We start from the raw sequence: 17313 nt of genomic DNA, 5'->3' as shown, positions 1-17313 counted from the left end.
GGTGAAGAGAAGGACCAGGGGAGACATGAAAGCACTCCTTTAACCTCAAACTATCCACTATTGACCTCACCCCTTTCCTAAAAGATCTGTAAGGGGCGTGCATAAGCGCACCATCATGCCTCCTGTCCCTGTCCTATTGTCCCCATTTATTCGTACCTATTTCCTGTATTCTTACTCATGTTTATACTTATACCTATTATCTTGTAAGTGATTGACAAATAAATAAAATAAAATGAATAGATATCTCAGGGGCTGCCACAAAGAAGAAGATGGAGTCAAGCTATCTTCCAAAGCAGCAGAAGGCAGGGCAAGAAGCAGTGGATGGAAACTCATCAAGGAGAGAAGCAACTTAGAACTAAGGAGGAATTTCCTGACAGTGAAAACAATTAATCAGTGGAATTACTTGCCTCCAGAATTTGTGGATGCTCAAACATTGGAGGCTTTTAAGAAGAGATTGGATAACCATTTGTCTGAAGTGGTGTAGGATTTCCTGCCTAGGCAGGGGGTTGGACTAGAAGACCTCCAAGGTCCCTTCCAACTCTGTTATTCTATTCTAACTCTCAGAATTCCCAGCCAGCATGGGGAATTCACAGGTCTTAAAGGTGCCAAGGTGAGGCCCCCTGTATGTGTTTGTGTGTGTCTGTGTGACAGAGAGAGAGAGAGAGAGGAGGGAGGGAGGGAGGGAGGGAGAGAGAGAAAGAGGGGGAGGGAGAGAGAGGGGGGGAGGAAGAGGAGGAAGAAGAGGAGGGAGGAAGGGGGAGAGAGAGATTGAAAGAAAATTTCAAAAAGGAATATCTACCATTTCCATGCTAAATTCTCCACTGCTAGTTTCAAATCTGGAAATCAAAGGAGGATGGCAGGGCAGCAATTTAAATGGCTCAAAGAAGAAATAATGGTTTATTAAGCAGAAATCAGGGTTTATTAAGGTTTACCTTAAAGACTTCCATGGGAAGGGATCGTTTTTCTGCCTCGGCCAGGGCCATGTTTAGTGCTGTCCGCCACTCAGATGCAATCTTCAGAGAAGAGATTTCTGCAGTAAAAAGCATGGGAAATTCCCACAACTGATTAAGCCAGCTGCACATATTCGATGTTCCTGCATGCTGATATGGGTAATCCTCGACTTACGACCACAATTGACCCCAAGATTTCTGTCGCTAAGTGAGACACTTATTAAGTGAGTTTTGCCCTATTATATGACCTTCCTTGCCACAGTTGTTTAGTGAATCACTGCAGTTGTTAAGTGAATCTGGCTTCCCCAAACCTTGCTTGTCAGAAGGTTGCAAAAGGGGATCCCATGATCCCCGGGACATTACAATTGTCATAAGTGTGAGTGGGTTGCCGAGCATCTGAATTTTAATCACGTGACCATGGGGGGAATGCTGCAATGGTCATTAAGTGTGAAAAACAGTCATGTCACTTTTTTCAGTGCTGGCATATCTTCAAATGGCCTCTAAATCATCTTCTTTTAACAATCCCATAATCCCTTGCAGGGTGGAGTCTTGGCAACTGAATGGAGCTGAGTGTTTACTGACCGGATGCCCTTCCTGTCACAATGCGGAGTTTTGTTCAGCAGATATATTCTCATTGTGCCCACAGGGAGAAATATCTGCCTCTACCCAGGTGTCATGCCCCAGTTGGAGTCTGACTCTGAGGGAGAGATGGAACAGCTGACAGGGAGTGGGAGTGTGGCTCAGGTGGTTGTGGAGGAAACTGGGGAAGGGCACAAGCTGGCTGGGCATTCAGAGGAAGACCCAGGCCCATCCCCTCTTCATCCTAGGGCACGCAGGGAGGATAAGGGAGAAACGTGACTGGTGTGGTCTACAGGGGAGGAAGGGGCCCTGATCCCCTTCATGGGCTGCAGTTGGGAGGACTGGTTAAAAGGACAAACTGCGCATGGCAAAGTTGCTGGAAGCAAAGTGTGCATTATTCTTGTCGGAGCTTATCTGTGTTTTGGCTTCCTCCCAACTGGTTGCTGCGTTATCTGGTAGAAGTCTGCAATTAATCATCCTGGCCTGCTATATTAATTCCTTCAGTGTGGTTTGTATTAATTTTGAATTAACTTTACTTTGGGTTCGGACTGCATTTACTCCCTCCGTAGACTGTTTTCTTTAAGAGTTTGATATCCAGCCTAGGATAATTGGACATTGGGGCCAAGTTGGAGGCCTTAAAGGGACTTTATTCTATTTTTGTGACTTGGTTATTTTTGTGTCATGCCCCGGGTCATCACACCAGGATTGAACTCACAGCCTCCTGATTGTGAGGCGAGTGCTCCACCTCTAGGCCACCGCACCACTCATCCAATGGTCACTAAATGAACGGTTGTAAGTTGAGTATTAAATCTTTATACTTGCACTTTTCATAAACGTTTGGCTATAAAGTCTCCTTTGCACTGAACCAAGTCTGTGGAGTTTAAGGTGGGAATTCCCTTGTAGTATTTTAAGCAAAATGAACTCTTTCCAAGTAAATTTGGACATTTTTTCCCCCTTTAACGGGTTCTCCTTAGCATTGTTTAGGACGTCACTCCTCCAAGCCACATCCAGAAAGAACCACGATGGGAAAGTGAAAGGGTTATTTGATTTGAGGAAGCCTGGCTCGTCTCTGTGGAGAAAGAGAAGTCAATTTAATTGTTAATGAAGAGGAAAAAGCTCAGATGCCTGGCACTTTGCCCTAAATGAGCTTTTATTGTGTATCATGCTGGCCTTTTCACAGCCGCTCCGATGCAGCTAGTTTTGGTGAGAAAAACAGGGGATTCCCTCAGCTGCAGCCATAATCAGGGTTGGTCTCAACCCTGGTGATTTTTAAAAACTGTGGACTTCAATTCCCAGAATTCCCCAGCTGGCCAGCCAGGGCTGCCTGATGTTAAAAAACGGGAAAAGAAAACTCGACAAAGCAAAGTCACACCACTTTAAAATCCATATTGTTAAGACGTGAGGCAGCTGCTTAAAATAAGATTAGGGGAAATAAAGACTTCCTTGAATCAAGTTCATCTCTTTACTTTATCTTTTTTAATAAGACTTTATTAAAAGCTTCAAAAGAAGATTGATGACCGCACAGAGATATTCCTCTGTTTCTTCCAGGAAAATTATAGCCCTAGGGTGCTGCTTACACCTACACAGAGCCCGCTAAATTTAATCCTGCTTAGCTTTTCAAGATCAGCCAAAGATGTCTAGATGTTTTCGTTGCCTGAAATGAAGATTGCTTTGAGCTAAGTTGGATCCTGTTGACCTTGAGTCACATCAACTTTGTTTTATTTGCAACAGTAGCTTTTTTCCTAGGGTGGTGTGTGTGTGTGTGTGTGTGTGTGTGTGTGTGTGTGCTTTTGCATTCCCAATTTAGCCTGATATTTCCCTGGCTTGTCCAAAGACTACCCACTTCTGACTTTGCTTAGCTTTTCTCAAGATGAATCAAATGACATTAACACCTTGGATGGATGGATGGATGGGTGGGTGGGTGGGTGGGTGGATGGATGGATGGATGAATGGTTAGAATAGATGGATGGAAGTATGTATGCATGTTGGTGCATTTATGCATGGGTGAATGGATGGTTGGATGGATGGTAGATGGATGAATGGAAGCATGGATGCATGTTGGTTAGATGGATGGGTGGGTGGATGGATAGATGGATGAGATTGAGGGGTGCATGGAGGGATGAATTTATGCATGGGTGGACGGTTGAATGGTTGGTTAGATGGATGGATCGATGGATGGAAGTATGGGTAGATGGATGGAATGGAGGGGTGCATGGATGGATGGACGGATTTATGGTGGATGAATGGACAGAAGGATGGATGGATGGATTTATTAATGGGTGGATGGTAGAATGGTTGGTTAGATGGATGGATGGATGGATTTATTAATGGGTGTATGGTGGAATGGTTGGTTAGATAGATGGATGGAAGGAAGGACAGATAATAGGTGAATAGGTACTAATTTCTGGTACCTGCAGGTGGTTCCAGCTGGTATTTATTCTCTTGACACCAGCCCACCGGTCGAAGTCTACAATCCAAGTAGAAAAGCCACTGGTCGTAAGAGTCAGTTTCCTCCAACCCTGCATAGCGAAGGCGCAATCTTCCGCCGACATTCTCAACCACGCTCACTATCCAGAACTGAAAGGGACTCTGTCCACCCTGCAGCTCTATTAAGGAATCCAGGGCAATGAGGTCCACAGCGTTTTTCCCTCGCAGAGGCTGTTTGAACAGAAGCAACACCCCTTATTTTACACTTCACAGAACATGATCTCTGCTTAGCCCAGGAGTCCCCAAACTTGGCCACTTTAAGACTTGTGGACTTCAACTCCCAGAATTCTCCAGCCAGCATAGAAGTCCACAAGTCTTAAAGTGGCCAAGTTTGGAGACCTCTGGCTTAGCCATGCCTAGAAAACCGCCAATTTCCCTCTATCCACTCTTCTAGGAAATCATTGTTCCTCCTTCCTCCACACTATATTTGCCATCCCATTTTCCTCCTCCTTTCCTTCCTATTAGGCATCAGTTGGCCTAAAGTAAGAGAGATGGCCAATAGATTTAATAATCAATACATTTAAAAAAATTCCTTCTAGGAAAACTAAAAAAACAAGAAACCATTTGCAACCTGATTTTTGGGACGGAAGGGCGGGAGATGGAGTGCTGTGACATTGCTTATTTTTCCATCCAAAGTTTCCCTTGCTGCTCTTGGTGATGCCTCTTCTACAGAATTTACAGAGTAACAGAGTTGCAAGGGACCTTGGAGGTCTTCTAGTCCAACCCCCTGCTCAAACAGGAAACCCTATACCATTTCAGACGAGTAGCTGTCCAGTCTCTTCTGGAAAACCTCCAGTGATGGAACAGCCACAACTTCTGGAGGCCAGCTGTTCCACTGATTAATTGTTCTCGCTGTCAGGAAATTCCTCCTTAGTTCTAAGTTGCTTCTCTCCTTGATTAGTTTTCATCCATTGCTTCTTCTTCTACCTGCAGGTGCTTTGGAGAATAGCTTGGCTCCCTCTTCTTTGGGGCAACCCCTGAGATATTGAAACACTGCTATCATGTCACCCTTGAACTTGGAGGTCTTCTAGTCCAACTCCCTTCTCAAAAACACTTCGTATTTTTCTCAATTTTTCCTAGGGTTCCTGCATGTACGGCTACGTGAGGAAGCCCAGGTGAGATGAGGTGAAGAGATGCAACTTTAGGGTACGGTCAGGTAAGAGAAGGCATTGGACATTCGGCCCTTCACGTGCAAACAATATAAACTAGGACTTGTTAATTTACTGAATTGGTTAAATATTCCATATTAATTAGACAAGAAGTGTCCAATCTTGGCACCTTTAAGATCGGTGGATTTTAACTCCCAGAATTCCCCAGCCAGCATGGGGATTCTGGGAGTTGAAGTTCACAGGTCTTAAAAATGCCAAGGTGAGAAACTCCTGTATATGTTTGTGTGTATCTGTGTGACAGAGAGTGAGAGAGAGAGAAAGAGAGGGGAGAGGGAGGGAGAGAGGGATGGGGAGGGAGGGAGAGGGAGACAGAGAGAGAGAAGGAAGAGAGGAGGGAGGGAGGGAGAGAGAAAGAAATAGGACATTTGTCCCTATCCTGCATGTGCAAACATAATAGACTATTTATTGACCTGATTAAATATTCAATCCTGTATCCTATCCCTTATTTTTCTTCTGGGTGGCAAACCTACAGCCCTGGAGAACAGAAATTAAATCAATACCTACGCCTTCTAGTAAATTTGCTGGTACTGTTCGTGAGCCCGTCAAATCACGTATGAGGAACTCCGTCCAATCCGAGTATTTCTCTTTGATAGCTTGAAAATAGAAGAGGGAAAATGTGATTACTCGAAGGATGTGATAACTAGTCTCTTTCTTTATGTAACTGAATGTAAGGAGATTCCCCAGGAGGGAGGGGCTGCATCCCAGAGGACTAAGAGGCAACTCAGCCTAGATATTATGTGTGAGAGAAAAAGGGCGTGGACAGTCTCTCCCTGATAGTTCCCTGAGTATATTGGAGATGCAGATGAAAGAGTCTTTCAGTTGGGCAAGATTTTGTCTGTAGGTGTGAAACAGTAAAGGGCTGAGCTCGGGAAGAATCTTGGTTTCTGTTTCTGTCACTTCCGACACAGATTCAAGGCAATGATTTCTCCAATCTGGATTCTGGGAACCTGCTATTATATCCACAAATAGCATTTGCATTTTGAACACTAATACCATGGTGACACGTGAAATGTTGGTTAATTTTCAATTTATGATGTACTGGGACACTCAGAGTCTTTTTTTTTTTTAAGTATACTACTGCTAAGCCAAGTTTTCCTTATATTGTATTATGCTAAGGCCTTCCTTCCTTCCTTCCTTCCTTCCTTCCTTCCCTTCCTTCCTCCCTCCCTTTCTTCTTCCCTTCCCTGCCTTCCCGGTAATCCTTCCTTCTTTCCTTTTTTCCTCCCTTCCTCCATCCCTCCCTTTCTTCTTTCTTTCTTGCCTTCCCTCTAATCCTCCCTCCCTCCCTCCCTTTCTTCTTCCCTTCCCTGCCTTCCTTCTAATCCTTCCTTCTTTCCTTCCTTCCTCCCTCCCTTCTCATTAAAGATTTACTGTATTGCCTCTGTTTTGGCAGCTTGGTGCCACACCATCGTTTAGAAGGAAGCTCACAGCCTCAATCTTTGGGGTATCTTCTAAATATCCTTCTTAGTTGCTCTCTCAAAATTACCCTGTTTCTGCAGCTTCATCCAAAGAGATCTAATCAATTTCCTTAACCCAGTTGACTGGAAAATAAATCTCTCCATTCGCCAAGGGAATGATGGAGAAACAGGCAATTTTCATCAAATTATACAAGCCAAACACAACTCAATATTTTAATTGTAATAGCGGCCATAGAAAAAGGAGAAAGGGACTCCACTCAAAATGCAACACACACACACACACACACACACCCCAAAGCCCACCCCACCAAGTCTTAAGGTTGCTTGGAGAAGTTGATCAAATTAGCTGCATTTAAGCCCACAAACAAACCCTGTTAGCTGTTTCTTTTTTGACTAACTTGTGTGTCTCTGAAAAGCCTCATTGTTAGCACAAAATTGGTACTCATTAAACCTCCCATAAATTTCTACTCTGGCACTTCATCCCATTCAAAATATTATTTAGAAATAGTTATGGGCCATTAACTTGATTCTTGCCACCTGAAGCCAATTGTACATTTTCTTGCCGTTGTTTGCTTCACCCACAGGTTATTTGGAGGTTGCTAGGACACCGAGAGCATTTCTCCAAAGAAAATATAATAAAAATTGGAGCTTTCAAAAGGCCCAGATAGATTTGCCGAACAGTTCACAAGGGAATCTGAGGCAGGTCTACAACTTGATATCATGGGGTAAAAACCACATGCTTCAAAGAGGAGTCTAATGAAACACAATGAGAGAAAACAAAATAAAAGACAACAAAATAAAAGACAGAAATGAGTGGAATAAGGTAGAAAAGATGTACTTTTATACTGCCTGGATAGAACAGTGAGAAATCTGACTTTTTTAAGACTTCAAAAGTCTTCCCTCGTCAATGGATTCTAGATAGGTCCAGCTACAACACTCAGAATTCCAAATCTCTTCATCCTCAGGACTAGAAACTTAGTAAATCAATCCCATAGATGATTGGGAGACACTGTGTGATTGACTTCCTCCTTTGTGGCATTTAGCCTTGAGCGGTGCCAATAGTCCCATGTTCAAACAGATGTTAAAAAAACTACAAGAATAATTGGGGGCCAGCAGGCCTGCAGAATATCTCTGAAAAAGGATTTTTTTCCCCCCTGGAATCAAAAGAAGAATATTTGACAAGACAAGGAATAGAATAGAACAGAATAGAATAGAATAGAATAGAATAGAATAGAACATACACCTCCAGCAGCCTCTGGCACAATGTTGTGAGCACAATGGCTGCAAAGCAAGAAATCCAGCAGGGCAAGTTGAGGAGTCCAAGAAGCAAAGGAGCACCGCAAGTAATCCAGAAAAAATGCAAGGAATCCAGGAAAGTTCAAATGTCGGCACTCGACGCTCCAGGAATTCAGCATTTGTTCCTGACAAATGCTCCCTCCCCACAGCATCTCCTTAAGTCTCAGTCCCTAGGTGTGCCTTGTGAAGAGGGGCGGGGTGCTCTCCTCCTGAGTAGTTGGGTCAATCTGTGCTGTTCTCGCCTTCTCTCCACTCTCCGTGCTCGAGGATCAGGAGGGGCGGTCTTTGCTCATCGCCTGAGCTCTGTCTCTCATGTTCACTGCTTAGCCTTTCTTGGTCATCCTGCCCCCACTTCCTCCCTGCCTACAAGCCATCCTAATCCTGAAAGGCCCTGGACTGACTGGGCCTGATCCTCCCCATTTTCCACTCAAAGCCGCCCCTCGATCTCTGTCATCTCCAGTTCCAGCTAGTCTTCCTCCACAGATTCAGGTTCCGACGGGGGCATGAACCACCATCCTAAATCAAGTCGGACTATCCAGATCTCAGATCTGTTCCTGAGAAATGACTCCCTTGCTTTTCAGTCTCGTTTTTTAAGACAGGAAACAGCTTTGATCGAGATCCTATGTCTGTTAGGAATATGAGTCACCTAACAGCTATTTGGGTTAGAAATATATAAACCAGGATAAACATTTTAAAACTGTAACTTTAAGAAAATGCAAAACTGTAATTAGGTGTGGTTTCTCAAATGGCCATAAGATGGAGCCAGAAACCTGGTTTGTTTAGTCTTAGTCTCGGAAGAGAGTGTGTGTGAGTGAGTATCTCTGTTTCCTTCTGTTGGAAAGTATTGCCGTTGCTCCATTTCTTCTAATTGATTGATATTACTCGATTTAATGTAACTCTGTTACTGAACCTTTTTTTTTACACTGGACTTTGATATTTGGATTATCCCTGGATTGAAAAACTGACTGATTTACCTGTGAATGACTTTTGGATTGCTTATTTTGGACTTTGCTTAAACCTTTCTGGAAGTAAAAACCTACACTTACTGTACAGTGTATCTGTGTACTCTGTGTGTATTATTCAAACACTCCTCTCAAATATGTCTCCCTGTATGTACTCATTCTCCTAACGGGGAATTACCTCAACACTGTCCCCATTGGCATTGCCACCAACTGGCAATGCTTTTGAGGATCAAACTAGCAGTTCCTTGCGTCCGAATGGCATGCTCTACCACTAACTGTTCCTCCCGACAGAGAGAGCAGTCAGTTAGAACGGAAGAAGCTTCTTGGATGAGAAGTGAAATGTTTTCAAAAGAAAAAAAAATCCAAGAAAGTCCAGTACACCTTTTGGGGGTGGGGGGGGAAACATCTTTGGGACAAACTCCCAAAGGCACTTTTTTTTTTTTTTTTGAAGAGGCAGCTGGACTTTCTGTTTTTTCTCTGAAGAAGTTTCACTTCTTCTCCAAGAAGCTTCTTCAGCTCTGACCAGATGGTGGGGAATGGAAGGAGAATCTAGTCAGAGCTGAAGAAGCTTCCTGGAGGAGAAGCGAAACATTTTCAAAGAAAAACCAGAAGCTCTAGTTTCCTCTTGAAAAAAGCCAGAGGTGGGCTGCTGCCGGTTTGCACCAGTTATGGCAGACCCATAGTTAAGATTAGGCACAGTTCGGTGAACCAGCAAACCTCACCACTGGTTGGCCTCGCGCCCGTTTTTCAAGCCGTTTTCAGGATGTTTCTGGGCCATTTTCAGGCCCTTTTTGCAGGCTGTTTTTGTCCCGAAAAGCAGCGAAAAACAGCCTTAAAATGGCCTGAAAACAGCCCGGAAAATGGCCTGAAAATGCCCCAAAAATGGCTTGAAAAGGGCCCAAAAATGGCCTGAAAATGACCAGAAAATGCCCCCAAAACAGCCCAGAAAACAGCTGGAAAATGGCCTGAAAATGCCCCAAAAATGGCTTGAAAAGAGCCCAAAAATGGCCTGAAAATGACCAGAAAATGCCCCCAAAACAGCCCAGAAAACAGCTGGAAAATGGCCTGAAAATGACCTGAAAACATATGGAAAATGGCCCAAAAATGACATGAAAACAGCCCAAAAAATGGCCTGAAAATGACCCAGAAACTGCCCAGAAAACAGCTGGAAAATGGCTGGAAAACGGCTGGAAAATGGCCTGAAAATGGCCCAGAAACGGCCCAAAAATGACCTGAAAACAGCCCAAAAACAGCCTGAAAATGACCTGAAAATGGCCCAGAAACAGCCCAAAAATGGCCCAGAAAACAGCTGGAAAACGGCCCAAAACCGACCTGAAAACAGCCTAAAAACAGCCCAAAAATGGCCTGAAAATGACCCAGAAACAGCCCAGAAAACAGCTGGAAAACGGCTGGAAAACGGCTGGAAAATGGCCTGAAAATGGCCCAGAAACAGCCCAAAAATGACCTGAAAACAGCCCCCAAAACAGCCTGAAAATGGCTCAGAAACAGTCTGAAAAACAGTCCAGAAAACAGCTGAAAAATGGCCCAAAACCAGCCCCAAAATGGCCTGAAAACGGCCCAGAAAATGGCCCCCAAACAGGCCTAAAAACGGGTGGGGGCGTGGCCAGCCAATGGTGGGATTAGCCCCAACTACCTCTTCCTTTGAGGCGAGTGGCCGGGACGCGGGGCTGGGTGTGATGAGTGACGTCATCCAACCAGTCACATGACCAGCCGGCCACGCCTGCCCAGCCAGAGAACCGGTTGTTAAAAAATTTGCAGCCCGCCCGTGCAAAAAAAGCACCTTTGGGACAACCATGACCTGGATGGCTGAGAATGTCCACAGACCTTCAGAGAGCTACACCCTCTTGTCCAACCAAGCCTTCTAAACACAACCAGCTCCACCAAACATTTCTGCAACTGCTTCAAAGGGAGGGGCCCGCCCCCATTCAGAAGGTGCATCACACAACTTGAGACCCGCAATGCAGCTTCAGACTCACTGTCTGGGGGCATCAACACTTTCCCGTTCTGCGTGCACCAGCCCACAGGGTGGAGGTCGGCGGTCATCACATCGCACCAGAAGTCAGCATGGCGATCATCTTTGTAACCGCAGTAACGCAACAGCAGCAGCTGGCCGCACGTGGTGATGGTAGTGGCCACCCAATAGGTGTCCGCATTGTGCTTGTTGGCCACCTCGAGTTTCATACCAGGCTGCAAGCTGCTCTGAAGGCTGATTTCCACCTGGAGAAAGGAGACACAGGGGTAAATGTCATTTTGGAAGGTAGCTGTCATGTCCCTGTCGGAATCTGACTCAGCGGGAGAAGCCAAACAGCTGACAGGGAATGGGAGTGTGGCTCCATTGGCTGTGGAAGAAACTGGGGAAGGACAAAGTCCGTCTGGGCAGAGCAGGGGAGAGGGAATTCAGAGGAAGACTCAGGCCTATCCGCTCTTCATCCTAGGGCACTTTGCACCCGCTTCCAGCAGCCAGCTGCGGGAGAAAGTAACAACTGAGTTGCAGTCCTAGGGCATGCAGGGAGAAACGGAGAAGGAAGCAACATGAGTTGCACGGCTTACGGGGGAGGAAAGGGTCCTGATTCCCTTCATTAGCTGCACCTGGGAACACAGTGTATAAAAGAGAAAGCTGTGCACAGCAAGTTGTTGGGAACAAATGTGAATTAATCTGGTCTCGCCGTGGCTTATCCGTGTTCCTGGCATCTTCCCAACTGTGTGAGTTTTGCTGTGCTTTTAAGTCTGAAATTCCTTCTCCTGCCCTGTCAAGTTAATTACTTCAGCTTGGTGTGTTTGGATTTTTAGTAACAGTTTGTGTGTACCTTGTTTTAGACTGAATTTTCTAGTTAAAGGCTGTTCCTAGGAGTTTTCCTCCAGCCAAATGAGACATTGGGGGCAAAGTTTGAGATAATAAAGTGACTCTTATTGCTTATTTGACTGTGTTGCCTTTGTGCCATGCCCCGGGTCATCACAGCAGCAAAGGGAGGAGAAGGGCCAGCAATCTGTAGTATGGATTGAGCTAATTTGAGTAACTGCATTCCAAAGCAATACAGGTGGTCCTTGATTTACAACCCCAATTGAGCTCAACATTTATTTTTATTTTTTTAAAATATGGATGTTGTGGTCCACCGGCAGCCTGCAGAGACGACAGCAGAATCGGACAGTGGGGAGGAACATGGGCCAGTCCGGGAGTCTGGGGAGGACTCAGACGAGGGTCCTGCGTCCAATGCAGAGATGGGGCCAGGGCCATCTGGGAGTTATGTGCTGACTCTGGAGCCTCCAGAATCTGACAGCAGCAAGGCAGAAGAACAAGGGGAGCCTGTTCCCAGTGCGCATGTGCGCAGAGCTGCCAGAAGGCAAGAACAGTTAACACAAAAGAGGCGTCTTGGGAATAAGGCTTGGAGGTGATTGGCCCTACCATAAGACATAGAGGAGGAGCAAAAGGACAGGACTCTTTGCAGGAAGCAACTTTGTACTGGTCAGTTTGAAACCTGAAGCTTGGTGTTGAATTTGTGTTCCGTTTTGCCTCGTATAACTAATTGGACATTTACTCGTTGGCAGCATTTCAAGGAAAATAAAGGTGTGTGCTTATCAGACTTATCCTGAAGGAAAGGCAGACTTCCATGGGACTATTTACAAACTGTTTCAGACTCATTACGGGCTATGAATGACTAAACTTCACAGCCATTGAAATAGAGGGAAAAAAGGGTTTTGGGACTAACCCTGTGTTTGTTAGTGTCTCCATAAACCTTGGTTAGAACAGTGGCAAAAAAAAATTACAAAATGGGGAAAAAACTCACAGAAAAATTTAGCAACAGAAATTTGAGATCCAATTGTGATCGAAAGTCCAGGACTGCTGTACAGATGTAGATTACATAAAGATAATTACAATGAAATAGTCACACTTTATGGAAACCACACCCAGACATACATACAGGGGAAGCTATGATGTGTATAATTATTGTTGTTCCTTTCTATTTTCACTCTTCTTTCCTACTGGTTATAAAGACAGAATAACTAACTCATTCTAGTCATCATTGTGTACCCTTTACTGAATTACCACGGTTGCATCATTTTCATCTATTTTGAAGTTTCACTGTAATCAGTAATAGAAAATACATTTATAAAGCTTTTTTTAAAAAAAAAACCACAGATGTAGACTTGTCAGCATCTGTCATGCCCCTGTCAGAGTCTGAATCCGAGGAGGAAGCCGAACAGCTGACAGGGAGTGGGAGTGTGGCTCCCTTGGCTGTGGAGGAAACTGGGGAAGGGCAAAGTCGGGCTGGGCAGAGCAGGGAAGAGGTAGAACAAGGAAGAGGGAGTTCAGAGGAAGACCCAGGCCCATCCCCTCTTCATCCTAGGGCACGCAGGGAGGAATGGAGAAGGGAGCAACATGGTTTGCATGGCTTACGGGGGAGGAAAGGGCCCTGATTCCCTTCATTAGCCCCAGCTGGGAAGACAGTTGATAAGAAAGGCAGGCTGCATGCGGCAGGCTGCTGGGAGCAAACGTGACTTTATCCTGTGTTGTCATGGCTTATCTGTGTTCTGGGCATCTTCCCAACTGTATGAGTTTTGCCTTCAAGTCTGAAATTCTTGCTCCTGTCCTGCCAAACTAATTACTTCAGTTTGGCTTGTTTGGACTTTAAATTACAGTTTGTGTTGCTCATGTTTTGGACTTAATTCTCTGCACTCAAAGGCTGTTCCTGGGAGAGTTTTTCTCCAGCCAGAAGGTAACCTAGATATTGGGGGCAAAGTTGGAGATAATAAAGGGACTGTTATTGCTTATCTGACTGTGTTGCTTTTGTGCCACGCCCCGGGTCATCACAGCATCACAAAAACCAAAGCTGTAACCAATTTGTTCAAAAATACCACGCGAGTCTTCGGGGTTTTTTACACTAATAAGGTCTCATTATTGTTCAAATATGTTCTTCTATTTTATTATAGAGGTTTGAATTTTAACACTGCCACGATCAATTTCCCATGATGCCAGCTAGATGCCTTTCAACTGTCTGTTTGGCCAAACTAAAGATTCCCAGGCTAAACTTTGCAAAGCATTTTTTCCACTAATTTGCAGACTTAAGTTGAATATGTGTGCCTCTTTATTTTTCTCTGCCTTAATTTCACGGATGAGCATTTGCAGGAAAAAAATTGGCTTCTATCCAGCCAATTTAAGCTTATTTTTTTCTAGGTTCTTAACTGAGCTGGTCTGCTCCTTTTCCCATTTCCTGCCCATTTAAACCAAGACTAGAAACTCTGTACAATTTCAAATATCAGTACCCAGCAGACAATGATCAGAGATAATGGGAATTGTAGCCCGCAGTGGGTAGCCCATTGATTCCTGAATGCAACAGAAATTTCTTTTAAGTAAACACAATTGTGCCGCTTGTCAGACTTTGGACACCCATTTCTAAAATCTCAATGAGGACTAGAAACCCTACCGTTCTGGCAATGCGCTTACATGCTTAAATAAGGAGTGTGGAGCTGCTGTAGATTCTGTCTCTTCCAGGTATTCATCCCAATTGAAGCCAGCCTCTTCAGGGTTGGAGCTTTCATCTGCTTTAAATGATAACGATGATTAAACTTTTTTTAAAAAAAATTATCTTTTATGATTTGAATGCTTTGAATCCTGAATGTTCTGAAACAAGATAGGTGGCAAATAAAACCATAAAATAATAAAAATAAAACAAACGTTATTGGAATTGACAAAACCCCAACCTGTCAATTGCAAAAGGCAGCTTTACTCTGAACAGCTTACAAAGGACTTCATAGTTGTGCAAAAATCAAAATCCAGTCTAAATATCTTATTCTGCGACCAACGAAAATAGTCATATAAGAAACAAACAAATGAGCAATTTTACAGAAGAGTCTACAAAACATGTCTATGCTGATGCTTTACATAAACTTATATTTGTGTTTGTAGGTACAATGTGTGTTATTAATGTCGCATATCATTGATTCCATGACCTCTGTAGATGCATGCACCAAATAATAAAAATATTGTTATCACTATGTTTGGATAACTTAAACCTTTAAAGATAAAACAGTAAAATAAGTTGGTATTAATATTAAATGTTTATGAACATTAAGGCCTTAGATGTTTCTGGAACTGGGTATATCTAGTTTAATGAAAAGAAGGACTAGGGGAGACATGATAGTAGTGTTCCAACATTTGAGGAGCTGCCACAAAGAAGAGGGAATCAAGTTATTCTCCAAAGCACCAGAAGGCAGGACAAGAAGCAATGGGTGGAAACTCATCAAGGAGAGAAGCAACCTGGAACTAAGGAGGAATTTCCAAACAGTGAGAGCAATTAACCAGTGGAACTGCCTGCCTCCAGAAGTCGTGAATGGTCCAACACTGGAGGCTTTTAAGAAGAGATTGGAGAACCATTTGTCTGAAGTGGTGTAGGGTTTCCTGCCTAAGCAGGGGGTTGGACTAGAAGACCTCCAAAATCCCTTCCAATTCTGTTATTCTATTATATACTTTATGTTGCATTATATACTTTATGTTTTTTATTATACCAAGAAGACAGCATAACTATATAAAATAAGGTTAGCGTGATTGTCCCAAAGGTGTTTTTCCAAAAGGCAACTAGACTTTCTTGGGTTTTTTTTTTTCCTTGAAAACATTTTGCTTCTCATTCAAGAAGCCAAGAAATGAAGAAGCTTCTTGGATGAGAAGCAAAAAATATATTCAAGGGGGGGAAAACCAAGTAAGTCCAGTCGTTTTTTGGAAAAGCACCTAACTTTGGGACTTCCATGGGTGATAAGGACTGAAAAGTGGGTCTTCACAATTGGACAGCCATTTGTCTGGAATGGTATAGGCTTTCCTGCCTGACCAGATGCTATTCTGTGGGTATTTGCCATGCACTATGATGGTAGTAATGAATTATTAGGTCTGGATGAGCAGATCTGAAGCCCTTGCAGATCCAGGCACTTCCGGTTTGACTTCCGGTTTGTCGGCTTCGCGAGCGGCAGGGATTTGCGAAGCTGCGCGATCCTGCCGCGCTAGCGTTTTTGGGGCTCCGACCCAGCCGGGTGCGGAGCTAGGCTGCCTTGCAGGGGCAGCTGAAGGTAGGGGGATCCGGAGAAGGGTTTGGGGGTGCTGCAGACCCCCTCCCTGGCCGGCAGAACCCCCTTTTCCCAGGACGGTGCAGCGGCGGTCCGTAATGGCCGCCACAAAGAAGCTGGCAGCCGGGTAAGAATGCGCAGGAGGAAGTGGAGAAAGTGATTGAGAGGAGAAAGTTTTTTCTTGGCTCCTAGGACTCTAAGACATATTTAATAAAATTCCTGAATAGTATGACTTTCTGAATAATACCTGCCAGAAGAGGAAAAAAGCGGCTGCTGGAAGGTGCTGAAAGGATAGCTTTCCCTCTTTTCCTACGGAATAAATAATTGGATATTAAGAAACCTATTTTTTTTAGGTGGAAATTGGATTTAAGCGATGAGTGGGAAGAGAGAGGATTAAAAAGAAAATATTTGTATGCTAAGATTTGTTGGAGCAGATGCCTTAAGGATTTGAAGACTAGAATATATTGTAACAAGACTTTAAACAGATTTGGACTTTCTTTCTCTTTGATTGATATCACCCCAGAAGGAGAAAGTGAGAACTCTGCCTTGGTTTGGACTGATTGATAACTTTGGGACTGTTTTATCTTTTTTATTTTCTTTTGAATATTCTGGTTGTTGTAAGAAGAAAGAAGGAGAAAAGAAAAGAAAAGATTTATAATGGCTCTTTCTGTTGAGGAACTGAGAAATGGTGTGGAAGAAGCTTTTCTTTTCTTAGAAATGGCGCTTACTAATTATCAACAAAAATTACAACAGATGAAGACAGCAGAGGAACAAGAAAGAAAGGAAGGAGCCATCTTTAATGAATCTCAGAATTTGATCCAGAAAAAAGGAAGAGAGAAAGAAAAGAAAAGAAGAGAAAAGAAGAAAACTAAAGGATTTAAGGACTTAAGATCTAAAACAACATTTAAGAAAGGGAAAAATAAAGTGCAAAACCAATATGATGAGTGTAAACAAAGGGGAAAAGAAATACGACAGAGAAGGGAAGCCGGTAAGGCAGAGGCTAGAAGAAGGGGGGGTAGAAAGGTTTGTTGGGAAAAGAAAGAAAGGGAAAAGGTGGAGAAAAGCTACAACGTTTTGAAATTGAATGGAAAAAAGGAATTTTTTATGGATAATGGATAAAGTATAATTTTTTTTAAAAAAAAAAGATTTTGCAAGGTACATAAGATGAGATGGTAGTATTGCAATGGTTTAAGAGTTGATAAGAGATTAAAATGTTAAAATGTTTAAAAATGATTGGTATTAAAACTTAATAATAGGAGAGGTTTAGAATATTGTTTTAATTAAAGAGTTTAATAAAATTATGGTATTGATGTTATTATAAAATTTTTATTATAGTATTTCTTTTTAATATTTGGATTTATTCTCTAATTATGCATTT

At 43.4% G+C, this 17313-nt stretch overlaps 1 protein-coding gene across 2 annotated transcripts in view; it reads right to left on the bottom strand.

Moving 5' to 3' along the window:
* SFMBT2 (Scm like with four mbt domains 2) overlaps positions 1–17313 on the bottom strand; it is a 65716-nt gene that overhangs the window by 37837 nt on the left and 10566 nt on the right. The window contains exons 3-7 of one of the 2 annotated variants that reach the window (XM_087968888.1): positions 14326–14423; positions 10859–11099; positions 5690–5778; positions 3941–4187; positions 933–1030 (exon numbers count right to left, since the gene is read on the bottom strand). In XM_087968888.1, the coding sequence (XP_087825014.1) occupies positions 933–1030; positions 3941–4187; positions 5690–5778; positions 10859–11099; positions 14326–14423 (773 nt within the window). The remainder of the gene's footprint in view (positions 1–932; positions 1031–3940; positions 4188–5689; positions 5779–10858; positions 11100–14325; positions 14424–17313) is intronic. The other variant, XM_087968889.1, reaches the window with a different exon arrangement.

This window comes from Notechis scutatus, chromosome 6 (genome assembly GCF_049901735.1).
Source record: "Notechis scutatus isolate UNSWTSFEM ecotype Mainland chromosome 6, rNotScu1.2, whole genome shotgun sequence".
In the NCBI taxonomy this organism is placed as follows: domain Eukaryota; kingdom Metazoa; phylum Chordata; class Lepidosauria; order Squamata; family Elapidae; genus Notechis; species Notechis scutatus.
This window is presented reverse-complemented; position numbering and strand designations above follow the sequence as displayed.